The sequence below is a fragment of the Chenopodium album genome, chromosome 10 (assembly GCF_948465745.1).
Source record: "Chenopodium album chromosome 10, dcCheAlbu1.1, whole genome shotgun sequence".
NCBI classification, from domain to species: domain Eukaryota; kingdom Viridiplantae; phylum Streptophyta; class Magnoliopsida; order Caryophyllales; family Amaranthaceae; genus Chenopodium; species Chenopodium album.
Window position 1 is genome coordinate 57839043 of NC_137843.1, and position 26592 is coordinate 57865634.

Consider the following 26592-nt stretch of genomic DNA (forward strand, 5'->3'; position numbering starts at 1 on the left):
AGAATTATGAGAGCAACTACGTACAGAAGGAAGCTTAGATTAACAAGTCAAATTTGTCAATTGTCATGGTTAGTTGTTCAACGGAAACCATCATTAAATTTAAATATGGAAAAGAATATTAAACCAAATTACACTAGCTAAATAGCTTTATGGAAATGTCATCCTTCCATCACACATAAGGACGGCGATGGGTTCGAGCCCTAACTCAAACATGGCTAGTCGGCTAGACTAGTAGACCCTCCCCCTTTAAGGAATTGGATCCAAATATACAGAGTGGAATTTGAGTCTGAGTGACCTTGATGGCTTGTTAGGATATGAACATTATTTGGTATCACAGAGATTAATTTTGAAACTATGTTAACTTGCAAAGTTGCGATGATTATCATTAACCATACTTGCAAAGTTTCTTCCTTTTTTTTTTTTTATTTTTTTTTTACAAGAAGAAAAGGATTTCATTAATGAAAGATAACCAAACGGCACTTACAAACAATTTCGAGGAACTCTAAAATTCCAATACAAATACAATTCATCTTAGAACTAGTTACATCGCAGATTCGATAAACGATCGCCTTTATAAAAATCTTCATCTGAAGCAATACAATCTGTGAGTTAGCACTAATTCGGTTTGAGATCCACGGATGAATAGTTGTTTGGGTGAAAAAACTCATATGACCTTCTAGATACTTTTGGATATTGTGAAACCCTAAATCTTCAATTTTTGGCAGACGAACAAACAAATAAATTAAACCTAATACCACCATAAGATGTGATCCTTTATTGAAAGCAATTAAAAAGTTTTTTGGACATTACCACCGGTAAGAACACCGGTGGAAGCCCTTACAAAAATTTACAATCGAGACCAGAAGAAAAGAGATGGAAGAGAAAGAGAGAGAAGGAGAAGGAGAAGGAGAAGATTGAAGGAAAACCTTAAAAAAAAAAAGTAGTAAAAATCTAACAATGGAGGCTAGAAAAACCCTCCCAGGGGGAAAACCCTGGAGGGAACCAAAAAACCCTCCTAAAGATAAAACCTAGAGGGAACTAATCATCATAGTACGTAAAGTTTCTTCCTATCCACTAATGTCACTATAATTTATTCCTCAAATATTTTATTATAAATTGGATTAAAAAATAATCACAATCTAAAAAGCTCTCTATTTTTCTCCAGCTCGTCTTGTGTGTGGCTAGTCACACCATGTAGCCACTTGTAAAAGAACAAAGTAATCTATATAACACTGACCAAGTACTCCTATAATACTTATTGAGTAGCCCTATAACACTAACCGAGTAAATCCTATAACACTGACGAAGTAACTCCTCTAACACTGATCAAGTAACCCCTATTACACTAACGAAGTAACCCCTGTCACACGGTGTAGCCAGCCACATATAAGATTTCGTGATTTTTCTCAGAACGACACGTAGCTATTGAAATTTTTAACTTTAATCCTTAAATATAAATCTCTTCCAAATAAATCTGGGATCATAAGAAATAAGAGACATGTTGGAGAATCATCTTATAGGTTTTTTTTTTTTTTTTTTTTTTTTATTAAATAGTGAGTGAAAGGATAGCTTAAGTGGTTAGACGCTTTAGAGTTTTTCTCCCGATTTCAAGACATAGTGAGATCGGGTTTTGATTCTCCTTATGTACTAATCTGAATACGAGATGGTTTACAAGAAGACGGCTATCTACTTATCTTGGGTACTTAAAAATCTAGCCATCTTATTTTATGGATCCAAATCATAAACCATATTATTGGCAGTCCAATTTATATGATCAAAAAAGCCCAATACAATGAACTACCATGTCCCAAGTTCCCAACACGAACAACATTAGTTTAATCGTCACCAACAATATTTAGTTTCCAGAAGATTTCTCTGTCCTCCTCTTTTCTTTTCCTCCAAGAACCTCTTAAGCTTCTATTTATCCTTCTCCCTCGAATCATCCCCAAAATCATTCAAACTCCATTTTTAATTTCTGGATAACAATCTCCTGAATATAAATAAAATTCAAAAGGGACAATAATTTAATCTGGGTTTTAGAGATTTTGGGGGAAATGGGAAGGAATACAGAAACAAAGTTAATACAAGAACTGGTATTATATGCAGCAAGTGCAGCTCTTAGTTGTTTGGTATTATTTGTTGGGCTTAGACAATTAGACCCTAATCGTGAAGCGTCTAAGAAAGCCCTTGAGCAGAAGAAAGAAATTGCTAAGCGTTTGGGAAGACCTCTAATTCAAACTAATCCTTACGAGGTAATCATTCTTTTTTTCGGTTTTTATTGTAATTTCTCTTAGTTTTTATGATTTTATTATTGTTTTGCAATCTGGGTATTGTTAATTTTGGGTTAATTTTGTTTTTATTGTGAATTGGGAATTTTGGAGTTAGGGTTTTTGCTGGGGATGATTTTGAATTATGTGTAATATATTGATTTTTTGGTTTTTGTTGGGATAATGTATTTTCATGGTTTATTTTGATTTATGATGGTTGACGATGTTGTGTATAAATTTCCAATTTGTGTTCTTGTTCATGTCAGTTTGTTAGAACTTTGATAAAATTGTGCTTGATATTTAGATGGGTTTCTGTTATTTGTTGGCTAATTTGACTTGTGCTCATTTGCTGTGTTTGTTTTACACAATAAGTACAGATTTTAAGGTATGATTTTTTTTTTTAATCTTCAGAAAAGTCAGCATTGGTTTTTAAAGGACTAGTCTTGAAAATCTCATTAGGTATCTTGAGCATTGCAGTAAATTTCTTCCCTTACTTTATACTGCGAGATAAACTCTTACGTAGAGTGTGAAACCGTCATTCATTGTTTTTTTTTGAGAACGTTGTTTTTTTTTGAGAAGGATTCTTAGATTTAGTGTTCCCTAATTGGGGTGAGTAGCTGAGTACAGACTTCCTGAAAGAATACGTTTTTTTTGTCACTTTTTAGTATGGCTATGTTACTCAGGTGCTCTCTCATTTGGTTTCAAAAAAAAAAAATGTTACACAGGTGCAAGTACATATCTAAGTTTCTGATACGCCAAGGTTAGAAGCTTCATATACAGGGACACTATCCTAAAATTGGACACGGGTGCTGATATACAACATAAATGGAACGTAATCTTGTTTCTAGGAGACTTTCTGCATTAATTGTAACGTACTTTTTTGTTGTTGAAATGCTAATCTGAAGCGTATTTGTGACTTGTGGGCATGTATACCATGCATTCTTCTTTTCCTTCATTAATTCTTACATTTTTATAAGTTTATCAATGAGCATTAAATTATCGGGCAAGGACACATGGTTGTTGGAGCATTGAGTTTTTGACACAGCTACAAAAGATTGTATTAAGTGTTGAAGTAACATATAGCGTTATATCAAATATTAGAGAGTGCTAAATGACTCATAATGTAGGCATATTTTGGCTTGTAGATTTCTAGGGTTAGTCTTTTGCGTGATTGCGTCTCATCACATTCCTGTTAATAGAAAATTTTATCCTCCTTATCCATGCAATTTCAGACTGTTAATTTTGTAAATTTGTGTTTGATTCTGCTGCAGGATGTTATCGCATGTGATGTTATAAATCCTGACCACATAGAAGTCAAGTTTGACTTGATTGGGGGTTTAGATAGCATCAAACAAGCACTTTATGAGCTTGTCATTCTTCCTTTACGGAGGCCTGAGCTGTTTACATATGGGAAATTGCTTGGTCCCCAAAAAGGTGTTTTACTTTATGGTCCTCCGGGAACTGGAAAGACTATGCTAGCAAAAGCTATTGCTAAAGAGTCTGGAGCAGTTTTCATAAATGTGAGGATTTCAAATTTGATGAGCAAATGGTTTGGTGACGCCCAAAAACTTGGTAAGTTTAAAGCTTGAATTTACGCGCAGTTCATGGACTTGATGGTGCTTGTATCCTTTTGGTGGTCAAGAAAACAACTTTATTTGGGTTTATTTATTAGCCTTTTAGATGACTTGATGACGCTTGCATTCTTTTTTTGGTTGGGGAGGGGGAAGAGGGGCGCAATAGTCTTGTTTGCATTGTATCAAGGCATGGAAAATGTTAATGCTATGCTCTCTATAGATATCATGAACTTATCATGCTTTTGAACTTGATGGTTCTTGCTGCTACAAATCGTCCATCTGAACTTGATGAGGCTATTCTTCGTCGATTTTCTCAGGCATTTGAGATTGGAATGCCTGTTCGCAAGGAGAGGAAGGCATGGAAAATGTTAATGCTATGTTCTCTATACATATCATGAACTTATCATGCTTTTGGTAGTTTTAGAAACCATAAGATTTGGATTTAAATAAATTGAGAAGAAACTTTGAATGTGTTCATTAGTTTTGGTAAATTATGACAATCTTACTATACCATGTGCTTCACAGAAGAATTAATTTCGTGATATTTTAGATAAGAGTAATGTATAGGGGAAGACTAGATTTTGTCTGCTACAGTAAGTGCTTTGGCAGGCTATTATATTGACTTTTCTTATAGTTGCATAATATCTTTTTAAAATTTTTGCAGTTTCTGCTGTGTTTAGCCTGGCATACAAACTACAGCCTGCTATCATATTCATCGATGAGGTTGATAGCTTCTTGGGACAGCGTAGAAACTCTGATCATGAAGCATTGACAAACATGAAAACAGAGTTTATGGCTTTGTGGGATGGCTTCACAACTGATCGTAAGTTTATTGCATCTGATTCTGTTATGATTAATTTTATACATTAAATCATATTACTGTTTTTGCTTCTTTACTGAGGACCTTAATTCTTCAATTCATTAGATATTGAATTCACCTAAGTTGACCACTTAGCTTCTGATGATTTTGTCTTGTTTGTATAGAGAATGCCAGAGTGATGGTTCTTGCTGCTACAAATCGTCCATCTGAACTTGATGAGGCTATTCTTCGCAGATTTTCTCAGGCATTTGAGATTGGAATGCCTGTTCGCAAGGAGAGGGCAGAGATATTGAGAGTAATCCTGAAGGATGAGAGGGTAGAGGAAAACATTGACTTTGATTATCTAGCCAGCTTATGTGACGGAAGTACTGGTTCTGATCTATTTGAGCTTTGTAAAAAGGCTGCATATCTTCCTATCAGGGAGCTTTTAGATGATGAGAAGAGTGGGAAACCACATCATGTAAGCAGCCTTTTATGTCACCCTTTATCGTCATGTTGTTCCTTTCCTTTCTATACTGGACAGGTTTAATTCTATAATCAGTCTAGGAGATATGAATCATATGATATGAATGGTGTTTATAATTGGAACTTTTTAATCGTAGCGGGTTAGGGCATGGCTTTTGAGTATTGACAGAATAAACAAGTATATATTACCCTGTCACTATATATCATGTTTTAGGTCATGAAAAAATAATATGAGATAGATTAAGAGTCTCCCCATGTCACCCTTAATGATGTTTAAATTTAGGATTACTGCAAATAAGGACTACTTTGATATGGTGGACATATGAGGCTCTTAACCAAATAACAGGAATATGGGGAGTTAGGTTATGTGTAATACAATTCCGAAAAAGTAGCCACTAATCAAATGTGGCCTATTATTTAGGACACAGTAAGTCTCATAGTGCATACTTAGTTTCATATCCTCCCTCGGACTAGTTGGTTAGTTCTTGGTTGTTGATTTACAATGCTGGCAAAAAATATTGGAAGTGTAAAATATCCCGCAATTGCTCAAGGAAATGATTGTCCTTCTTTCATGTTTGAATGAAGTTGCTTTTCACCCTTGATTAGGTAATCAAAATTTGATACTTGTAATTTATGATGAAAGGAAGTAGTTGCAGAAAATGGCATTTACTTGATTGTTAACTTGCTTTGCTGCTAAGAAGTTTGAGTGTTGGTTGACTGGTGTTCTATACTTTTTCAGGCTCCAAGGCTGCTGACACAAGCTGATTTAGAGAAAGTCCTTACTACATCAAAAAAGACCAATGTGGCTGCACATGAATACTCGAGGCTAATGTCGCAATCGTCTTCCTGGTCAACACAAGAGGATGGAGAGGGAGTACCAGTCCAAAACATGATAAATGAGCTCTCAAAGCTTGTTCTCGCCCAAATGTTGAATCTGCAGACTGATAATCAAGAGAGCTAAGCTGCAATAGTTACTGTTTTACTGAAGCTTAGTAGCTAATTTGAAATTAGTAGTCAGGTGTTTGGTTAGATTCTCCACTGATCCGAAGTTTTGTCGAATATCTCAGTCCTTTATCACTATACTACACCATATGGGATGCGATTATATGTATAATTTCTTATTTAACTTGCTTCTTTGGCTGCCTCATATTCATTTATTGCTGATACAGAATTTACTCCTGTCACTCTCTCAAAGATACCTTCTGTCGCTTGTTTTTGGGATTGAAAGCTTCTTATAATCATTGATGTATGGAAGGCTTGCAATATGCTACATATTGTGAGATTCAGGGTTAACTTTAAAATTTCAATGGTTTATATGGTATGTAGTTTTGTTTTTTCTTTCTTGTATTCAGGTAACATAATGCTAATCTAGTAAGCTGTACTCGTAATAAAAACAGTTGTGAATTTATGTGTAAGTCAGCATGGAAATCACATGTAAATGTTCATAGTAAATTGACCTTCAATTCTTTACCACTCATTACCATTTTGGATCCTGACATTGGATCAAGACAAAAATTTGAGTTCAATAACACGTGCTTAAATAAGCTTTGTTTGATAACTATCAAATGGTATTTACGTAGTATATGTTTTCCCTAAGATCTCCCATATGGCATGTAATCTAACTATGTAAGCTCCAAGTGTTGAGCTATGCATATCAACCTTGGCCATACCCTTGTATAACATTAATCTGCTATCATCTGATCTTTCTAACTTATCTCATGAACTCGAATTCGCAATTAGTTGTATCTCACCAAGGAGGATGTCATTGTGGAAGAATAAGATACAAATTCAGATCACCTCAAAGTGTGACTGCTTGGAAATGCAATTGTTCAATGTGCTCAAAGAGGGGTAATATCTCTTTCAGTGTTCCTTCTCATGACTTTGAACTAATTTCAGGTGAATCAAACATTACTACATACACTTTTGGTACTTGCACTGCTAAGCATACATTTTGTAACATCTGTGGCATCACCTCCTTCAACATCTCAAGGTCGAATCCTGATGCTGTTTCGGTTAACTTTGCTTGTGTTGATCCAGGGACTCTCAGGCATGTTGAAATTAAGAGTTTTGATGGCTGTAATTGGGAGCATTCCCATCTCTTGCGAACAGGGAATAGCTCCAATTAGTCACTGTTTTTTCTCTTTTATGTCTGTTTTTTTGAAATGAGAAAATAAAATCAATCAAATGGATGTCAGATATAATTCGAATAGTGTAGTTTATTTCTTCTCATAAATGACATGTTTCCTTTGAAAAAAAAATACAAGTTTTAGACAATGAAACTTTCATCATTCTTGCTGGCTTGTGTTTGTTTACTTGTTATTGGTTTGTAGTTTGCAAATGTTCTCCATATACTTTGATATTATCTTTGATAGGTTTAGTCAAATTAGGTGTCTTAGTGTCTTACTGATCAAGGGTGTAAAAGTTGTATTATGCTTCTTTCGTTTATTTTAATCATAACAATTTTTCCGTTGATGTCATTAATGATATCACATTAATCCTCTTTTGTGATCTCTACATATGAAATAAGAGGATAACTGTACGAATTTTGATTAGATTCGTTTATCTTTTTATAATTATAACGTACAATTAATCTTATACTTTAGCAAAGAAAGTAAAAAATTTCCCACAGAAAAATAATAGTGAAAGCATTATCTTAACCCCTCTCTTTAACAAAAACAAACCAGTCAACTTATCTATATATATATACTAAAATAACAACAGCTGATGTCACCATTGTCTATGTGTCACTTTTTTATTTAATTTTTTCCCTCCAAAATGCAAGGATGATGTCATTTTTTTTTTTTTTTTGCTTTTTAAGTTACCCTATTTAACATAGCTTGGCAAATATATTCCATTTGAATTTTTAAATTTTAAATTTTGGGTTTTCTACACATTTTAAGCTATTTGGTTATTTACGAGTTGTTAACAATAGTTAATACGGAGTAATATAATTTAATTGAAATTTCTTAATTAAATATGAAAATTATGCACTTTCGGAAATTGTATATTTATACTTAATTAGAAATTAGTTAGGAAAAATGAGAAAGTTATTTTCTTTCAATACGTGTTGAAAAGTGTATAATTCAATTCTTATTTTAAAACGCACGGGGTTAATCTAGTTGATAATTAAAGAAATTAACGATTGAATTCATCTCTATTTGTTTCACTAGATTATTAAATTTCTTCCCTCCTTTTTGACAAAGCCTACTTTATGTAAGCTCGTGCAACAACCCACAAATAAAACACCCTAAATCATTAGACCATCCAATATAAAAACATCGACCAAATTTTTTTCCCAAATTCATTGATTATTTATTCATTTCCATTTCTTTCTTTCTCCTCTGCTCAAATGAGCTCAAACCCAGAACCAATCTTAGTAACCCACAATGGAGGATGCCATTGCAAGAGAGTAAGATGGAAAGTAGAAGCACCCATCTCTTTAATCGCTTGGAAATGCAATTGTTCAACCTGTTCAATGAGGGGTAACACCCATTTTGTAGTCCCAACCAACCATTTCAAATTGATTTCTGGAGAATCAAACATTACTACCTATACTTTTGGGACCCACATTGCTAAGCACACTTTCTGTAATGCTTGTGGCATCACCTCTTTCTACACTCCTCGATCGAACCCAGATGGTATTGGGGTTACTCTGGCTTGCCTTGATCCTGGGACTGTAACCCATGTTGAAATTCGGAGCTTTGATGGCGTTAATTGGGAAGATTCTTACTCTCAATCTGGGATTTCTGCTTGTTCAAAGGTCAAATCTTGAGGTTTGTTTCAATTTTTGGTTGGAATCATAATAAAAAAGTATGTTGGGGATTTGTTATTGGATTGTGTTTTTGAGAAATTTCGGGTTATAATTGAATTGGGTTTTTGTTAATGGGTTTGAATTTTCAGGAAATGTTATCAACAGGAGCAAATAAATGGAGTTGGAGATGTATACAGTTGAACCTCATATTGCGCACATGTGAGTTGTTTTACATCGGAGAAAATAAGTGTAACTGTATTATGATACCCGTATTATCTATTGTACTCCATATCTTATAAGTTAGAGGAGTTACTCGTCTCATACCCGTATTGTGTTGTTGGGTTTTATTGCCTTCTGCTTTGTACTACTATAGCAGCTTCAAAGACGGACATACAAAAGGTAGTGCTTATTTTATTGCCATGATTTGGGTGAAATTATCCTTGTAACTCGAAAAGTAGTTAGTCAATTTATTATATTTTCAAAACTGGAATAGCAATTTATTACTACTATGTTTTTTTTACAAACTGTTGATTGCAGATATTGCTGTTTGAAATCCATTAACAAATGTGCGTTAAGAATTGTATAAACTGATGAAACAGTGCAAGTACTAATACAGAATAACTTAAGTGTATACCTAACAAGCCTTTTCCTTCAGATTTAAACCAATTATATGAGAAATTATAGACATAGCGTTGGCCAAGAGACCAGAACCCCAGGAGGCCGAGAAGAACTAATTTTCTAAATTTTAACTAGTTCCAAACGTTCCATACTTCCATCACCAAAATTGAAAATTAAAATTACAATACAATTTTCCACCATAAGATGGCAGTAGAACCAAAAATAATTGGTGCATATACAAAACCCATAAAAAACAAACCAAATGAAAGATCACAACAAAGGACCTGCCAGACTAGCAGCAACCAGGTACATATAACATCTCCTGTAATTTAAGGGAAAAACAGTGACCGTCAAGCAATATCCCATTGGTCATCGTCGTAAAGCACATATTTGCTGAAGTGGCTGACCCTAAATTTCCACTCTCCTTTAATAGGGTCGTAGGACAAAAATTCAGCACCTTGATCCTCTGCTTTCTTCTTCAGCATTTCCTTGTATTTCTCAATTCTCGGTCCTTCTAAGATTTGATTACCAGTCTTCTTGTCAAAGCACTTGATGTTAAGAAGTGTTACCTCAGCAGACTTGTTAAGACCTTGACCTACTGGGGGTTTCTTGCTATCATCCATATAGACAATTACCTCTCGATTGTTGAATTGGATAAGCGTTTCGAGATCAAGTCGCCTTACATCAGTTTCCCCCAGGAATCTAATACTTCCATAGCCATGTCGTCCCACAACAAAATCCTTGACATGTCTGCAGAACCCTGGTTCAGCCCTTTCTTTAGCAGCCAGCTCTTGGATACGGGGCTCTGTGTAATAATCGGAGTGCCGAAGTTTAGGCATCATTGCCTCAATATCAGCCCCATGCTCATATACTATAGCCGCCTCACCAGCTCTGTGACCTGAAAGTGTAATATAAGAATCTACTTTATGGTTTGAAGCATCATCAGAGGTAGCACCGGGTTTCTGGCTGATTCTAACAGGATGACTTCGTTCGTTAATCAATCCATTTCCATTGGGCACGCCTGAAAACATTCATATTTATAAGAATTGAAATAATAAAAACACAACGCAGAGATGATCTTAGTTTTAACACACAAGGCGCAGCCCAGGACTAATCCAGCATCCAGCCATCCCTGGAAAGACATTCATAAAACGCTAAGAGAGTTGTGGCGTCAACCATCTCATGCAAGGCAAAAGGCACAGTGATAGAGAGGTCTAACTTATACACCTAAAAGGTCACAATTTAATTAAAACTTGACAGCCATTAAAATCATGTAAGAGAAAAATGCCCACAGCCCTGCACTTAATTGCATAAAATAGCTTCAATTTGAACCCTAAATTAAGCTGAATTTTAAAAGAAGCCCAACTTGCAAGTCAACAAGACATAATGCCACATACTTGTCAGAATTCAAAACCATCGACTGTATCCTTACAACCAATCCACCCTTTCTGTCCTTGTTTATCTTCCCCGCCCCCTCTTCATTTACAGTAGGTCCCTTCAAAATTTCAAATGGGTGTAACTAAAATTATTGGAAAGAGTTCCGACTTAATGGGATATTATATGTGGTTCAGAATGGTGGCAAAGAGAAGCAATCACCTAGTATGAATCGAAAGGCAGGACCACCGCTATCAGCTCTTCAAATTGTAGTGATGGTGATATGGTATGAATCAAATGAGAGGACTGCTTAAGATCATGTTTCTAATAGAGCTTATTTATGAGCACAACTGTTTATAACTTTTATTTGGATTCAAGTTTTACCAAAAAAAAAAAAAAAAAAAAAAAAAAAGGAAAAAAAAAAGAGGTATTTATTGTTTGAGAACATTTTTCTTGAGAGCCAAAAGGTCCAAGGAAGACCAAAAAAAAAAACCTCCTCCATTCTCTTTTACTTTTAACACTGTCTTATAGTAAGCAAACAAATCAATCAAAATAATTTATACACATAAAAACCAACCCTTCCATACTCTTGCTGTTAAAATTATATCGATAAATTTATTCGTTTTCTTTCTCTAATCACCTCCAAAAAGTGTGTTGCAAGTAAAAGAAAATAGAGGAAGTATATACAACTAGAAAACTGGCAAAAAAGGAGGTTGAGGGGAAGGTTACTGCTCCTTAAAAAGAAACTGATCTGGGTGAACGCTTCAAAATTATGGCCACTATCTTATCCCCTGCATTACCAGTTTACCACTAAACTACCATAGGTTATAGTGGACTTAAACCAATACAACAGATGATATAGCATATTATATGCATCATGGGGCAGTACATGGCCTAGATAGCCTGACACCCCCCACCCCCCCTTCTCTCTCAATCTGTCCTTGCACACACACTCATGCAATATGATACAATATCAAATAAAAAATAATACAAGTAATAATAATAATAATAATAATAATAATAATAATAATAATAATAATAATAATAATAATAATAATAATAATAATAATAATAATAATAATAATAATAATAATAATAATAATAATAATAATAATAATAAATAAATAAATAAATAAATAAATAAATAAATAAATAAAGAGCAATCAACATATTCAAAGCATCATCATACTTTTTCTGAACAATAAAAAAAATTCATTAACAAAACCTCGAGCATAGTGTAAACTCCTAATGGTTCAAATCAGGAAGGAAGAAGTCACTTACTACCATTCCCTTCAGCAAGGGATCCATTCTGAAGATGCTCATTCTCATTTGGTGTATTACCTTTCAACGTATAGAAAATAGAAGGGGGAGCGTTAGACCGAGCAATTTAAACATTAAACTCTAACCAAATCATTAAAACTGTGCAGATATGAAATCATAGCCTAGAAATTACATAAAATATGGCTTCCCAGTAAATATACCCCTTTCCATTCTGGTATGTTTCAATTTTTTTTATTTTTTTTATTATTCATCTCTTTAACACATCTAGAATTTATACTGCTCCACTCGAAACAATTTCCACATTTTCTTTCCACTATTCATAAATTACATCAAAGGGAAAAGGTACAAACAATACGAAATGGAGTTAGAAAGACGATATTTAGAAACAGGCATATACATACGCAAATATCTAAGTTCTGACTCTTTCTGAAAATCTAACTTCTCTTATTATTATCTCTTATTATCTCCCAAGGACATCCTACTTCCACAACCTCCATTGCAAAAGCAAAGTCAATAGAACAGTGACGTGAAGACAGCAGAAACGACTGTCTAAAGAGGAATCACCAGATCAATGAACCAAAATACTTATTCTAACTCTTACAAGATGTAGAAATTCAATACCATTTTCATGCACTAAGACACACGCTTCCTTCATTGAAGATTTTGGCCATTGATCAATCGGCCGAATTATCAATGCTCTAGGGTTTTCCCTGGGAACAAATAGAGCATCTGCCTTAGGAGTGCTAGGCGCCTCATCATCATCACTGAAGAAAGGAACCTGCATGCAACAACTATTAGTTTATGGAAAAAGTTTGCAGAAAGTGCATGAAATAGCAATGAGATACACTCATAAACACACCCTTGAACCATCATTCTTAGGATGATATTTCCTTGCGGGTAGCCTGATCCGCCTCTGAGACAAATGTCGTGACGTTAAAAAGGATGATATTCTGACAGGGGTAGGTTTATCAACAACCTGGAAAGAAGATAATAGCATCAAATACACAAACATCACTAAATATTTGCAGCATAATTTTAAACAAATGAGCTGGATAGAAATGTTTACAGGCATGCTAGAGATCCCATATTGAATGGATGGTGAGGTTCCAGTATTTCCAATTGACATATGAGGCATAGCTGGAAGGGTCCCAAAAGGATTTGTGACTGCAACTGGTTGGGCAACTGCAGATATCTGGTTTGAAGATCTGTGGCATGCATGCGAAAAGTGTACATTAGTAATCAACTTATATGTTTGCTGTTGTGACTTGTGAGTAATCAATTCTATATATGCACTGGAAGTATTTCAAATTGAAGTGCTAAATTGCTCATAATTATGCGCACAAATGAGTAACAAGATGTCCAAATAATTAAAAAAATAAAAATGGTATGACAAGCTAATCATATTTTCTTTTCTTTCTTTCTTAAAAGTTACAATAAAATCAGACTACCAGAGAATTCAAAATCCTTTGCAACCAACCACACAAGCAAGTAAAAAAACCCATACTATTATATACCTTAATGAAAAGGGAAATATATCGCATAGACAAAATTGATAATATAAGTACAAGGACAAAACTATGAGCTATATCAACAAAAAAAACAGATGTAGAATTTACAATTACAGCACTGGAGTCTGAAGAGCATGAAAATAAAAAATTGCATCTGACAACAATACATCTGTTTTGTTTAACATGATTCATACATGAAATTATATTTGTTAATATCTTACTTCAGCCTAATTTCGTAGAACATGGATCACAACTTAAGTTCAGTCTACTATTGTTAAATTATCCCTCCTTATACCCTAAAAGTGCTATTTATTTGAAATTACAGTTGCTAACAATTTTGACTTTTTTATCTTTCATTTAGATTCAAAACACCCTAATTGCTTCGCACAAGATAATACGAAGCATATGTATTGCAGAAAAGTCACAGTCTAACAGAGTAACAGGAGAAGCTAAGGTATTCTGTGATTCTCATATGTAGGCACAGACGCACAGTTATCCTTCCATATTTTTATATTAATCTACTTTTCATCTTCACTGAATTCTCTCCAACAAAGGCAGAAGTGAAGCTCAGAGGCATAAAGACGTATTTTATCTTAACTTTCAGACAATCAAAGCTAAACCTGCTTGCATATCCTTCAACCTTATTCAGGGTGATGTAAGCCTGAAACACTTTGCTTCCCTATTAAGAAGGAAAAGGGCATAGATAACTGTTGCCTCCTCTCATATCATCCCATATGATGGAAAAATAAAATAAATCACATGCATTTGAGAACATTCATTTTTGCACAGATGTTTATCAGGCATGAGTCATACAAGCATCTATTCCATGTTAAATAAACCAAAGACTCCAAAGCTTGTCGCCAAAATCAAATAAACAAAGCAGGTGCAACATAATCGAGAAGAAATAGCCAACAGAAGAAGAGCAAAGTAAATATACAGCAGTCCAGGATTCTGTGCTAACATGCCAGATCCACCAAAGCCACTGCCCACACCTAACGCATGGAATACATAATAAGAAAATATGCATAGAAACCTGATATACAAAAGGAGAGATCAAAATTGACTAAAGTACCTGCTGGCGCCTGACCAAAGGTGCTCATGTTAAAAGTACTAGTTGTCTGTGTAGGAAGACTGGATTGAAAGGGAGATGAAAGAGAGGGCTGCAAATCAACCAAATAAAAAAATAAGAATAGCATTCAGGCAGCACAAAAATTAACTCTCAAATATTTTCATCATGGATATTTCATTAAACAATAGAATACAGACTGAATTGTCAGCTTTAACAATCAATTGCTTGAAATCAATATTCTTTAACAAGGGGCGGAAGTCTGTTTAGTCCCTTGTCACTTTGTCAGTTATCCTCTTTATATAGTTAGGAAATTAGGATCTTCCTGCAAACCTAAATTCTAGCTAATAACATGTATTTCAAATAGCTTTCCTTCTCAGTTTACATTATCAAAATGAAAAAAAAAGCCCAATACTCAAGCACCAGCGTTGAATATCTTAAGAAGCAAAAAGGAAAATAGTCATAATTCCTTTTGCAAGAGTAAAACATACAAGTCTACAGCATAAACATATACATACATTTTATGTCAGACTAGAAATGGCAACAGATAATTTAACGTAAAATTATATAAAATTTCACACAGAGAAATTTAAAAACACAATAATTCAACATGGACTTACAGTGCTTTGAGAAAAATTAAACTGGTTGCTTGTGGTGCTTGAAAATACATTTGACCCAAAGGCAGATGATGAATTATTAAACATATTTTGTCCGAAGTTAGGACTCTGTCCAATGGAGGAACTAGTTTGCCCAAAAGTAGTTCCAGTTCCAAGTGAGGAAGATGGCTGAAACAGGGAAGATGGCTGAGAATTCCCAAAAGTGGAACCAAATGCTGCAGGAGCACCTTGAGTAGGTGCAGAATTAAATGTAGATGTAGATCCAATTGCGGAAGACATTCCACTAAAAAGAGAAGGGGAAGTGCCTGAACCAAAGCCTGGAGTCGATGATCCAAACAAGGAAGGTGTTGATGCTGGAGTTGACCCAAAAACAGGTGTTGTGTTAGAGCCAAAAGGTGAGGAACCAAATGTTGAGGTAGTAGTTCCAAAACCAGAAGGTTTTGAAGCAAATGGATTTGCTTGTACAGATGTTGAAAAAGGATTTGATGATGTCTGTCCAAATGCTGGGGTTGAAAAGGGGCTTGACTGTGTTGGTGTTTGTGTCGGTGCTGGAGTAGACATGCCAAAGTTCATCCCTGGAGTAGATTGACCAGCAGGAGCAGGACCACCTGGAATAGACACCAATGGATGGTAATAGAACATTAACTTTTTTAATACAAACAGCTGAAATAACGTAGAGATTACTATAATGTATTATGTTCAGTCAAAATCATGACAGTCAACCAACTTAGCAAACATCAACAGAGCATACTTGGAGTATGTAGCCAGTAGCCTTGCCCATAAAATTGAAAGTAAGCTTTATCTAATAAAAAGATGAACCAAGGTCTTAATCCTAGCAGAGGTCAAAGACATTGCACTGTAAAAAGATCGAAAGAGATATACAAAAAATAACACGGCTTTCTTTTTACAAGAAAAAATATCAAGATAAGATTTAGCCAACAGAGTATACACCCCTAATAAGATACCCTTAAAATAAAATTTTGTGCATAATCAGCCACAGATGCAAAATGAGAAAACAAATTATTAGCTTGGAAGTTTTAATTGAGTAGAATCACATGGACTTATTTCATCGTCTTTGAAAGAATTAGTGAATACACCACTCATTAACATCTACCATATTGGTATTCCCACAGAAAAATAAACATTTTATTCAATATGTTCTTCACTTTTTCCTCCCTACATCAGAAATTGAGCTACACACCCCCCCTAAACGCAAACATCACTCCTAACCTTTATACAAAACGTGGATGTTCCATTACTTGAGGATAGGAGTAAATAAACAGATGACCACAATCCTTGTAATTCAACAACCAAAACCAAAGAAATGCCGTATTCCATTTCTCATAAAATCACTTGCAGTAAAACCCTTTTGTCAAAAGAGAAAAAAGAAGTCAAAATGGAGAGCAATTAGTTGATTTATGCGGAATAAAACAATTAGTCAATTACTTCCGACTCGCCACTCCCTTGGTTAATTTGGTATATGATAATATAGTTTAACGTTATTATTTAGCGGGCACGGCCTCTCATCAACTGACTCCAATTCCCATGTTGGATAAAAGTGAAACCCTGTAGCTGCAGAACAAAATAACTAAAACATCCTCAAAGTAATACTCTACCTCCTCCTATTTACATCAATGACAATAAAGTCATAATTTTGATATAGTGTTCCTCAACTCCAGTACATCTCATTATCTCAATCAAGTTCTTTTTCCTTTCAATCAATCAAAGCCTTAATCCCATAAGTGGGAACCAAACTTGATTATTCCGCATAGTCATCTACAAAAATCTTCCTCCTCCATCCCTTGTGATCCAATGCTTCATCCTCATGCAAATCCATATACTTCATATCCTTCCTAACTCCTTCCAACCGAGGAGTTAAATCTTTTTCCTTTAACTGAAAGGCTTAAATCTCACAACACATTTCTCAATCTCAATAGCTTAATTCCTAAAAGTAAAAAGCACCTGAACAAGCTAATCCTATCAGCTACACTTGAGTTTTATTGAATATGGTGCTTGATATCAATTCATACTTCTGCCTACTCCAGAAGTTGTAAAAACAGAAAAAAGAAGACTTGGAAAATTAACAGTTTATATCTCCATAGAAAGAATTAAGTTTGTGCATGAATAATGTTTTACAGAAAAAATTAAACCTTGTATCTTCTGTAATACTACCTCCGTTTTTATTTAGTGGACACCATTCTATTATTTAGTGGACACTTTTTTAACCATTAATATCTCTAATTCTCGACATTGTAAAATTATAAAAAGTAGATACTGATAACATATACATTGTAATGATTCAAGCAAGATCCCACTTGACTATGTTTTATCGTAGCTATAACTCATAAAAGCTAGTCAAAGTGTAATTTGTGAATAGTGTAAAAGTTAAAACGATATCAACTAAAAAAAAAACGGAGGAAGTAGTTTATATAATTATGAACAGTAACAAAATCGACAGTTACTGAATGATTCTGGAAAAAGCTCCAGCATCGTTTCAAATGATAGTCTTATAATAAAATTTTCGAGCAATGTGAACAATAGAATTAAGAGTACATTAAATAACCACATGTCTTGTTTAGTTGCAGTTTAGAGGGTGAAGGGAGCAACAGACAAACCTTTATCACCACGCTGGTAATCCTCCCATCTCAGCTCTTCATGGCTTTTGTCTTTGTAAACTGGCATGGCAGATATTGATTCCAACTTTCCAGCTTGGGTACCAGATGCATCAGCTTCTAAAGTTGGTGTGTAGGAAGCAACTCTACTTCCTCCCAAATTTGACTGCCCAAAGCCACCACCAAAAGTAGTGGAAGTTGACGCTCCTACAAACAAAAAAATCTAATCATCAATGCTGAAGCCATATAATTTTACAGTTAAAGCCACACCTATTTAGTATAAAATAGTTATCAGTCCAACACAACCAAAATTTACCAAATGGAGAAGAAGATGGTGTAGACCCGAAACCGGAGCTTCCAAAATTAGACGTAGTTTGACCAAAGGCAGGGCTGGAGCCAAAATTAAAAGATGGGGAACTGGAAGTTGCCGTGCCAAATGTTGGAGTGCTAGTGCTAGCCCCAAAAGCTGAAGAAGGAGCAGCACCAAAGGCTGAAGTGTTAGGAGTAGCCCCAAAGGTTGGAGTAGTAGCAGCACCAAATGCTTGGGTGGTAGTGCCACCAAATGCAGAGGTGCCGCCAGCGCCAAAGACAGGAGTGCTGGAAGACCCAAATGCTCCTCCTGACCCAAAAGCAGGCGAACTTGACACACCAAAGGCAGTTCCTGTGCTTCCAAAAGTTGGACTAGGTGTTGAGCCAAAGGCAGGGGTGCTGGTAGCTCCAAAAGCAGGGGAACTTGTAGCGCCAAATGATGATGTAGTTGATCCAAAGGCAGGGGAGCTAGTACCACCAAATGCAGGTTGGCTTTGTGCACCAAATGGTGATGAAGAAGCACCGAATACATTACTGCCAAATGAAGGCTGTGATTGTTGAAATGAGCTTCCAAATGGACTTGTTTGAGCACCAGCACCAAAACCTCCAAAAGCAGGCTTCTGCCCAAACACAGATGACCCTGTAAAAAAAATTGAACTTTTGTTAAAAAAAATGAGTAAAAAAAATCAATAAGTGGGTAAATCCACACATACAAGCTATTTAGTGAGAAGAGACTACAAAACAAAATAATATGGCTTATCAACTTTCTATGAACAAGGAATGGAAGGACACTATCATTAGCAAAATATATAAGCATTTAACAGCCTATGCTCACATAAGAAAACATTTCTGACCATAACAACTAGTGCATTCCCAGTAACCCTGAAAACCTATTCCATCCATTGACCCATGCTACCCAGACTCAGTGATAAGTATTACAGATGCAACATCAGTTAAGATGAAAGTACGCCACATAACTACATAAAAAGACAGTCTGGAAAATATGGGGACATCAGTGAAGATGCAAGTACGTTTGAAGAATGGACTGTCATTCGAGACATTAAAAATCAGCCAAATAAACAAAGAGCCTGATTTATAAGAAGCAACGTTTCTAGTAAATTATAACTGAACACTTCACAATCTAATAGTCTAACACCCTTAATTGACTTGGAATGTGTGTACCAAGAATTAGAAATGGTGTTGCAAAACAGGTGAATTAGGAAATTACGATTTCCACAGTTAATATTCCAGCCAACGAATAATCACAAAGCAAAACTGATAACCTTCATACTGTACCACATGTTCCACTCTAACATTTGAAAGAGGGGCATAGTACTGAATGTATAAAGAAATGACACATCAACAACATACCTCCAAAGGATGATGATGAGGCTCCAAAAGCAGGATTGGAACTCCCAAATGCTGGTGATGAAGCTGCACCAAACACCGGTGTTGAAGACAGTGGTGATGATGATTGACCGAAAACACCAGTTGAGGTGCTACCAAACATTGAAACTCCTGTCTGTGCACCGAAAGGATTAGCAGCACCAAAAGGATTAGCAGAAAATGGATTACTGGTTGGATTGCTTTGCCCAAAAGGTGACTGGGATCCAAAGGATGCACTAGGTGACTGCCCAAAAGCTGATAGATCACAAAACAAACAACTTATTAAGAAAATATTTCACAAGACCCAGAGAGAGCATAATAAATTAATCTTAAAAAAAAAAAAGAACTATGAAAGATTGAAAGTAATGAAACCCAGAATGTTTAACACTATAACCATCTACATCAGGAAAAGATGCCATAGTAGATGGTACAAGCAGCAAAGACACCAAGACCAAATTTGGGTCCAGCCATTTGTAAATAAAACCAATCGGCAAAAATCCACAAGAAAAATGAAGCAAACAGCCAGCTGCCCAGCCATTACTTATTTTAATCAATATGATTACCATGGCCTGAAAACAAGGTAGAATTGTTTTATCTACTCTGTAAAGATTTTTTTTTTTTAATTCTTGTTCTGTAACAGCTGTTCTAAAACCACATTGTGACTACCATTATAAGCAATTTTGTTAAAACATCAGCCATCACAACCTGTAATTACAGAAATAATGTGCTTCTGCACTTCATACAGCCATACTATTAAAATTCACATACAACATAGCACTTATGTCATATTTGTAGATTTTAAGAGGTTTAAAACATATTATCTTCACCAAAGAAAGGGCTATAAAAGAATATCCTCCGGCATAACTTATTATCCAAAGATCTAAGATTACAACAATGAAGTGAAATTTCCCAATTTGTCAATTAACTCTATGATGGAAACAAAGCAAGACATCAATCACAAGGTGCTGCTTCCACATGAGTGCCATGGCCATTTATGCTATAGCAACCTCAACCAAAACTTAACTTATGAAAATTAGAAGTTAAATCACATCCACAAATATGCAATCACATCCTCCTAACATTCACAGGATCGACATAAAACAATTGAGGGCTTAGTTGAGGAAGATGCAAAGATGATCCATAGTCAGAAAAAGTAAATAGTTCACAGTCAAAGGATCCCACCATAGATGATGGTCTTGGAAATCTATGAATCTAAAAGTATGCAGAGATGATCAATACCACACTAATAGTGCACAAGAAACGAAAATTTAGAGATAATGATTCTGGATCAAGCTAAATAAAAGGTATCGCATGGATATTAAGTCTAATTAATAGATCTTTACACAACCCAAAAAAATAAGAAAAGAACAGTTGACCACAAATTAAAATTTGAATGAAGGATAAGCAGGCTTAAAGAAAAGACTTCTTGTTACCAGCTGGGATTTTTCATCTTAGCTAGTCAGCAAACATATTTTACAGGTGTAATAAATACCACTCAAAATAAAGTGAAAAGGTGGAAAAATAAACTCTCAGTATCACACTATCAAGCTTCTAGAAGATAGATAATGCCCCTTTACTTCTTAAACAGTGAGCTTATAGAGCAAATTCAAGATATACTTGTAGTAGTCAAACCTAAAGCATAGCAAGGGGATGAGAGGACCACTCCTCCCTTGAAAAATATGAGAGGATGCACAATCCCCATAGGGACGACGAGATGCCATTTATTGCTGCAAAAGCACGAGTAGCCATGAGGAAGGGCAATATTGAGTAGGCAAAGAGGGTCAAACACAAAGCAGTGGTGGTTGACTCCTAACAAGTGTGATACACTACTAGAGAGATTTAAGAGATGAGAATCTCAAATTCAGGCAACGATACAAGATCAGCCAGTATTCTATGCAAGCTGGGTAATTTTTAATTCATGGCATGTGGACATGACTCCATGTAAACAATGATAAAATAAGTTTATCAACATATCTACTTAACCAAGAATATAATAAGTTAATCAGCATATCTACTTAAATAAGAATAAAATAAGTTGATCAACATATCTACTTAGTTCATGACATGTGGGCATGACTCCCGTAAAATAGCATGACTTGTGTCACATGTCTAATTGTCTATCATAGTTCAGAAATCTATGACATTTGTCTTCAATGAGCACTCTATAGGATGTCTTAGGCAAGATAGTGCTCAAGATAGAATACTGGTGAGGAGATCATCGAACTTGAAGATATAAGCACTCGAAAGACATTATCGGATTCATCAGTATAGTTGTGGGATCCCCCACTGTGGCCAAGTGAGTTTTTTTTTTTTTGGTCTATATCTGCTATAAGGGCCATCAAATTATGTGCAAGACATTATGCAAGAAAAAAATAATAACAGCAATAAGCAAAGAAAATATTGATTAAAGTGTGTTTGCTCAATGTAAATACTGTTCAAGAACAAACAACGAAATTCTGAGTAAAAAACTAAAACTTCAGCCGGAACAAGCAATGTAAAAATACTTACGGCTACTTGAACCAAACATGCTTCTTCACAAAGGTGTTTCCAGCAGATTAAGTAATGTTGAATCTCCACAACAACCTAGAGCAAAAATAGTCTAAGATAAAATTGAACAAGTAACAAAAATACATACTGGTAGGATATTAGAACTTTAGGAGTCGGCATTACATTAAAATCTATCCTACCAGTAGATTAGGAGACATATGCACAGTAAAGGAGATGTATAACGTAAGTACATAGAATAAAATTTATGACAATCAGATGCCTAAGAAAAGCAGTCCTAACAGATATATATAATAACATTTCTTCACAAGACAACAAGCCAACCATTGGTTATATATATTATTGTTGGCTTATTCTCTTTCAAAAACAGGTTGAGAATTGAGCAATTCAATACTACATACATTTCATTCCTATGACACGTTAATCTTCCATAAAATAGCCAAGTCCACACTTGTAGTAATGCTCTTGTTGCACAAATACAACCAAACTGGTGTGCCCAATCTATGTCAGATTTGAGGGAAAAAATAGTATCCAAACTCAATCACTACAACCCTCCAATAAATTGAAGTGTTGAATGGTGTGCCATATAACTATTACATAGATCATATCACTTTAATCTTCCCTCTTCCTTCACACTTTAACATTGATTTTACAATTACTTATTCTTATAAGTGATGTCAGTGATCTCTTAGCCCCTAAGCAACACTGATCAAGGCTGGAGTCCGAAAATCAAGTCCACAAGGCACCCTCTTCTCGAATAGCCTCGAAAAAATTGGGCTCTGCTCAGCTCGATATCATGGGATCGATTAGGCTTGAAAAATGCAGCACATTAGCAACCAATTTTAACTCAATTATCAAATTTTGCTCGAAAAATCAAATTGATTTCTTCTCGTTTAAGAAAACGAACGTAAATTACACATAGCAAACTCCAGCAACAAAATCGCTCATTATAGGCCAACATAACTTCAGTAATTATAACAATAGTTCAATAATCCATCCAGGAAGAACCCTAAATTGACTATACTAGCAATTAAATTGGAAATAGTGTGAAATTAAACCCTAGATTGTGAAATTAAATATCTATAATCAGAAGATAAAAAGGAATAAACATGTTACCTGAGAAGCTGTTCCAATGGAGGAGAGAAACCTCTGAAGCCGCTTCAATGGAGAACTCAGAGTACACTTTAATGGAGGAGAGAGAGAGGGGGAGGAGAGAGAAAGAGAGAGAGGTGCAGCGTGAAAGTGAAAAGCTTCAATGGGAAAAATATGAGAACATTGGAGGAATACTAATTAGACGCATAATATGTCAACCGTCAGATCAAAATTTTATATCATACGGTTAACATCCATTCTAATATTTCATTGATTCTTTAAAATTAATTAATATACAAAGGAAAATTTGTTAGAAACAACCTTTTAAAGTGTTCACTTTATTAAAAACAACTTTTTAAATATTTTTTTACAAATTCAGACCACATTATATTTTTTTTTTATCAAAGACAACCTAATGCTAGTTTTCGGCATTGACTCTATTTTTCCGATGTTGACAACGAGTGTATGAGGCATGTGACCTCATATATTGCTAATTACACCCCTTTCCCTTCAATTCACTCGTACTAAATCCCCTCCTCTCTCAAAGTAATTTGTCACTTTGAATGGTTTTAATATGAGTTAATTGGAGGGGAAAGGGGTATAATTAGCAATATATGAAGTCACGTGCCTCACACACTCGTGGTCAACATCATAAACATAGAGTCAACGCCGAAAACTAGCATTAGGTTGTCTTTGGTAAAAAAAAATTTTAATGTGGTCTGAAGTTGCAAAAAAAAATTTAAAAGGTTGTTTTTGATAAAATAGACACTTTAAAAGGTTGTTTTTGACAAATTTTCCATATACAAATATGGAGTAATAGATTGATAATAGTCCGAAGAAAATACGAGTTTATCAAATGATAAAACTGAAATGAATATAGACCCATAATTATTTATATAATTACGAAAATTTCAGACTAGACATTTTTGTTAATTTATTAACGATTTTGACACTTCATCTACAAATTTTGTTTATCAAAGCAATCAATCAGGGCTTCAAGGTGTTTTTAACAACGTCTATGTGTCACGTAAACTCTCTTCACTACGCCACGTCACCCATACAACTACTCATAACGCCACGTGGCTGTACCACAAGATTTGAACTCAAAACCTCTAACTCTAACACTAAGTGTCTTACCACCAAGCTATGTGATTTTTCATGTTATCTTTTGAATACAAAACTAGTTTTTGGCCCGGGCGATGCCCCGGGTCATTGTTTGTATATAAAATATTATAACAAAATAAAGCAAGTGAAATATAAATTGGTGGCTTTATAAAAATAATATCATTTGTTAAATATTTTAAATATAGTTGAACATCAAAATTCATTATTTAATATGCACCAACCTAAATAATATATTGTATCAATTTGTTTTATTTGTTAAAGGGATTTTTTTTATTATTCAGCTATCATAATAAATTCCTTCTAGTAAACATATTTTGTGGTTAAAAAGAAAAAATCTTTAAAATTATTTTGCATTTTTGGGTTATATATTTTAATTAACTATAACTTATATGAATTATTGTTGACTAACTGATCAAAGAAATGAAACTAATTTTGCAATCATATTGTAACACCCCCAAATCTCCCTCTACGGAAATACTAGTATAATACGTATAATTATACCGTAGAGATAGGCTTGGGCGTATTACCGCCGCGTGATTACGCAAGGCTACTCAAAATACTTAACTCAATAACAAAACTTGCAGCGGAAACTCAACTTTATTTTATTAATACTTATAAAAATAGTAACATTGTTATGAGTACTCAAAATAAAGACACAAGACCAACATTTCCTAATCTAGGTGAAACCATTCCCGGGACTCCATATGCTCAATTATTGACTCCACCTGAAAATAATCAACACTGCTTACCATTAAGATAAACAGGGCGAACCAAAACAAATAAGAAATACGGATTAGCAAATTATGCTAAGTACGATAAGTGCAAGATAAAGTAAACTCAATTTATTTGCAAACATGCTTTTAAAAATCAATTCCAATAATTAATCCAATAATTTCAAAACTCATTATTCCAAAACCGATTCCAATTATTCAATATTCAAAATAATAGTTAATAAAACCAATTCCTTTATTAAGAACCAATTTCTTTTAATCTAATTCCTCACCCAAGTGTGCACACCCCCCAAGCTAGTCTCCTTATATTACAAGGCTATTTTTGAGGAAAGACCCGGTCATACAAAATCCAATGCCTTATCAATAAACCAAATCCGCATAGTGGGATTACCGACATGCTTATAAAGCATTAATAATAATAATTCAATGGTTCAATAAATCCTTTTAATATCCAATAAATTTTAATATAATTAAACTCCTTTTTAATAATTCCACATACTTTCAAAATCAAAACCTTTTAAATAAATACTTGAGAATAAAATCTCATATTAAAAACTTTTCAAAATCAATAACTCTTCCTTGAAAAACCTTTTATTTAATTCAACAAACCTTTTAAAATCAATTCTTTTATTTAAACACGATAAGTAATTCAAACCATTCAAAACATGATTTAAAAATCAATCATTCAAAATACTTTTATTAAAACAAATTAAATATTAAAATCAATACCTCCAAACATAATTCAAATCAATTTAATTCAATCACCAATAAAATCATATAAAACATGTTATTCAAACAAATCACTTTCAAAGGTATCTAGCCACCTAAATGTACCTTGATCCTTGCTAGAAAAAAACACACAAAAAGAACCTCAAGAACCTTGATTCCGAATATCAATCAATACTTCGCACTTTCAAAGTTCAATCACGAATACACCTTGCAAATAACATAACCATAAGGTTATCATAAACTCAAATCTAATGTGCATGGATTATAAAACTCTTTTAAAATAATACTTTAACATAAAATTATAGCTTATTTGTATTTTAGAAAACTATCCATGAAGAAGATAAAAGAATAGGATTAAAGAGAATTGAATTTTCGTAGGAAAGAATAGGCAGAACTTGCAGAGGTCATAACTCCTTCAATATAACTCTGAATTGGGTGATTCTTGAGCCTAACCTCAAGGATTTTTTGAGAGGAACAATCTTCTATGAAACATCAATACCCCAAAAACTGACCAGAAGTGCCCAAAAACTGGCTTCAAAGGTATACGGGATAATATTTGTATGAAAATAGGAGAAGAAAAGTATGAAAAGGTTTAGGGAAAAGAAGAAGAATAAGAGAGAAGAAGAGAATTGGGTTTTTGGTGTGAAGAATATGAGAGGTATGAAGGGGTATTTATAGGCTAGCTCATGCAAGAATTATGGCAAGAGAATGTGGGAAGAATTATAGTAAAAAGAATTAAGGAAATTACTTGGAGAAGTGAAT

At 34.4% G+C, this 26592-nt stretch overlaps 2 protein-coding genes across 2 annotated transcripts; one reads left to right on the top strand and one right to left on the bottom strand.

Moving 5' to 3' along the window:
• Positions 1-1854: 1854 nt before the first annotated feature.
• LOC145562677 (uncharacterized) lies at positions 1855-6258 on the top strand. The gene is made up of 5 exons (XM_081623043.1): positions 1855-2252; positions 3539-3839; positions 4506-4664; positions 4826-5121; positions 5866-6258. The coding sequence occupies exons 1-5, from the start codon at positions 2055-2057 to the stop codon at positions 6085-6087; spliced, it is 1176 nt and encodes a 391-aa protein (XP_081479169.1). The 5' UTR covers positions 1855-2054; the 3' UTR covers positions 6088-6258.
• A 3350-nt stretch (positions 6259-9608) lies between these two features.
• On the bottom strand, positions 9609-23407 carry LOC145562678 (nuclear pore complex protein NUP98A-like). The gene is made up of 13 exons (XM_081623044.1): positions 23270-23407; positions 22157-22231; positions 19634-19903; positions 18270-18902; positions 17957-18160; positions 15345-15949; positions 14731-14818; positions 14596-14650; positions 13217-13355; positions 13010-13126; positions 12772-12928; positions 12151-12210; positions 9609-10516 (listed from the first exon to the last, which is right to left on the bottom strand). The coding sequence occupies exons 2-13, from the start codon at positions 22173-22175 to the stop codon at positions 9846-9848; spliced, it is 3018 nt and encodes a 1005-aa protein (XP_081479170.1). The 5' UTR covers positions 22176-22231; positions 23270-23407; the 3' UTR covers positions 9609-9845.
• Between the last annotated feature and the right edge of the window lie 3185 nt (positions 23408-26592).

Bases quoted from the DNA above. Each gene is read 5' to 3' on its own strand.
- LOC145562677 (XM_081623043.1), top strand. From the start codon at position 2,055: ATGGGAAGGAATACAGAAACAAAGTTAATACAAGAACTGGTATTATAT. The intron at 3,840-4,505 runs GTAAGTTTAAAG...AAATTTTTGCAG, and splicing joins TGGTGACGCCCAAAAACTTG to TTTCTGCTGTGTTTAGCCTG. The intron at 5,122-5,865 runs GTAAGCAGCCTT...ATACTTTTTCAG, and splicing joins AGAGTGGGAAACCACATCAT to GCTCCAAGGCTGCTGACACA.
- LOC145562678 (XM_081623044.1), bottom strand. The intron at 18,161-18,269 runs GTAAATTTTGGT...TTTTGTTTGTAG, and splicing joins ACCATCTTCTTCTCCATTTG to GAGCGTCAACTTCCACTACT. The intron at 13,356-14,595 runs GTATATTTACTT...TGCATGCCACAG, and splicing joins GCACAGAATCCTGGACTGCT to ATCTTCAAACCAGATATCTG.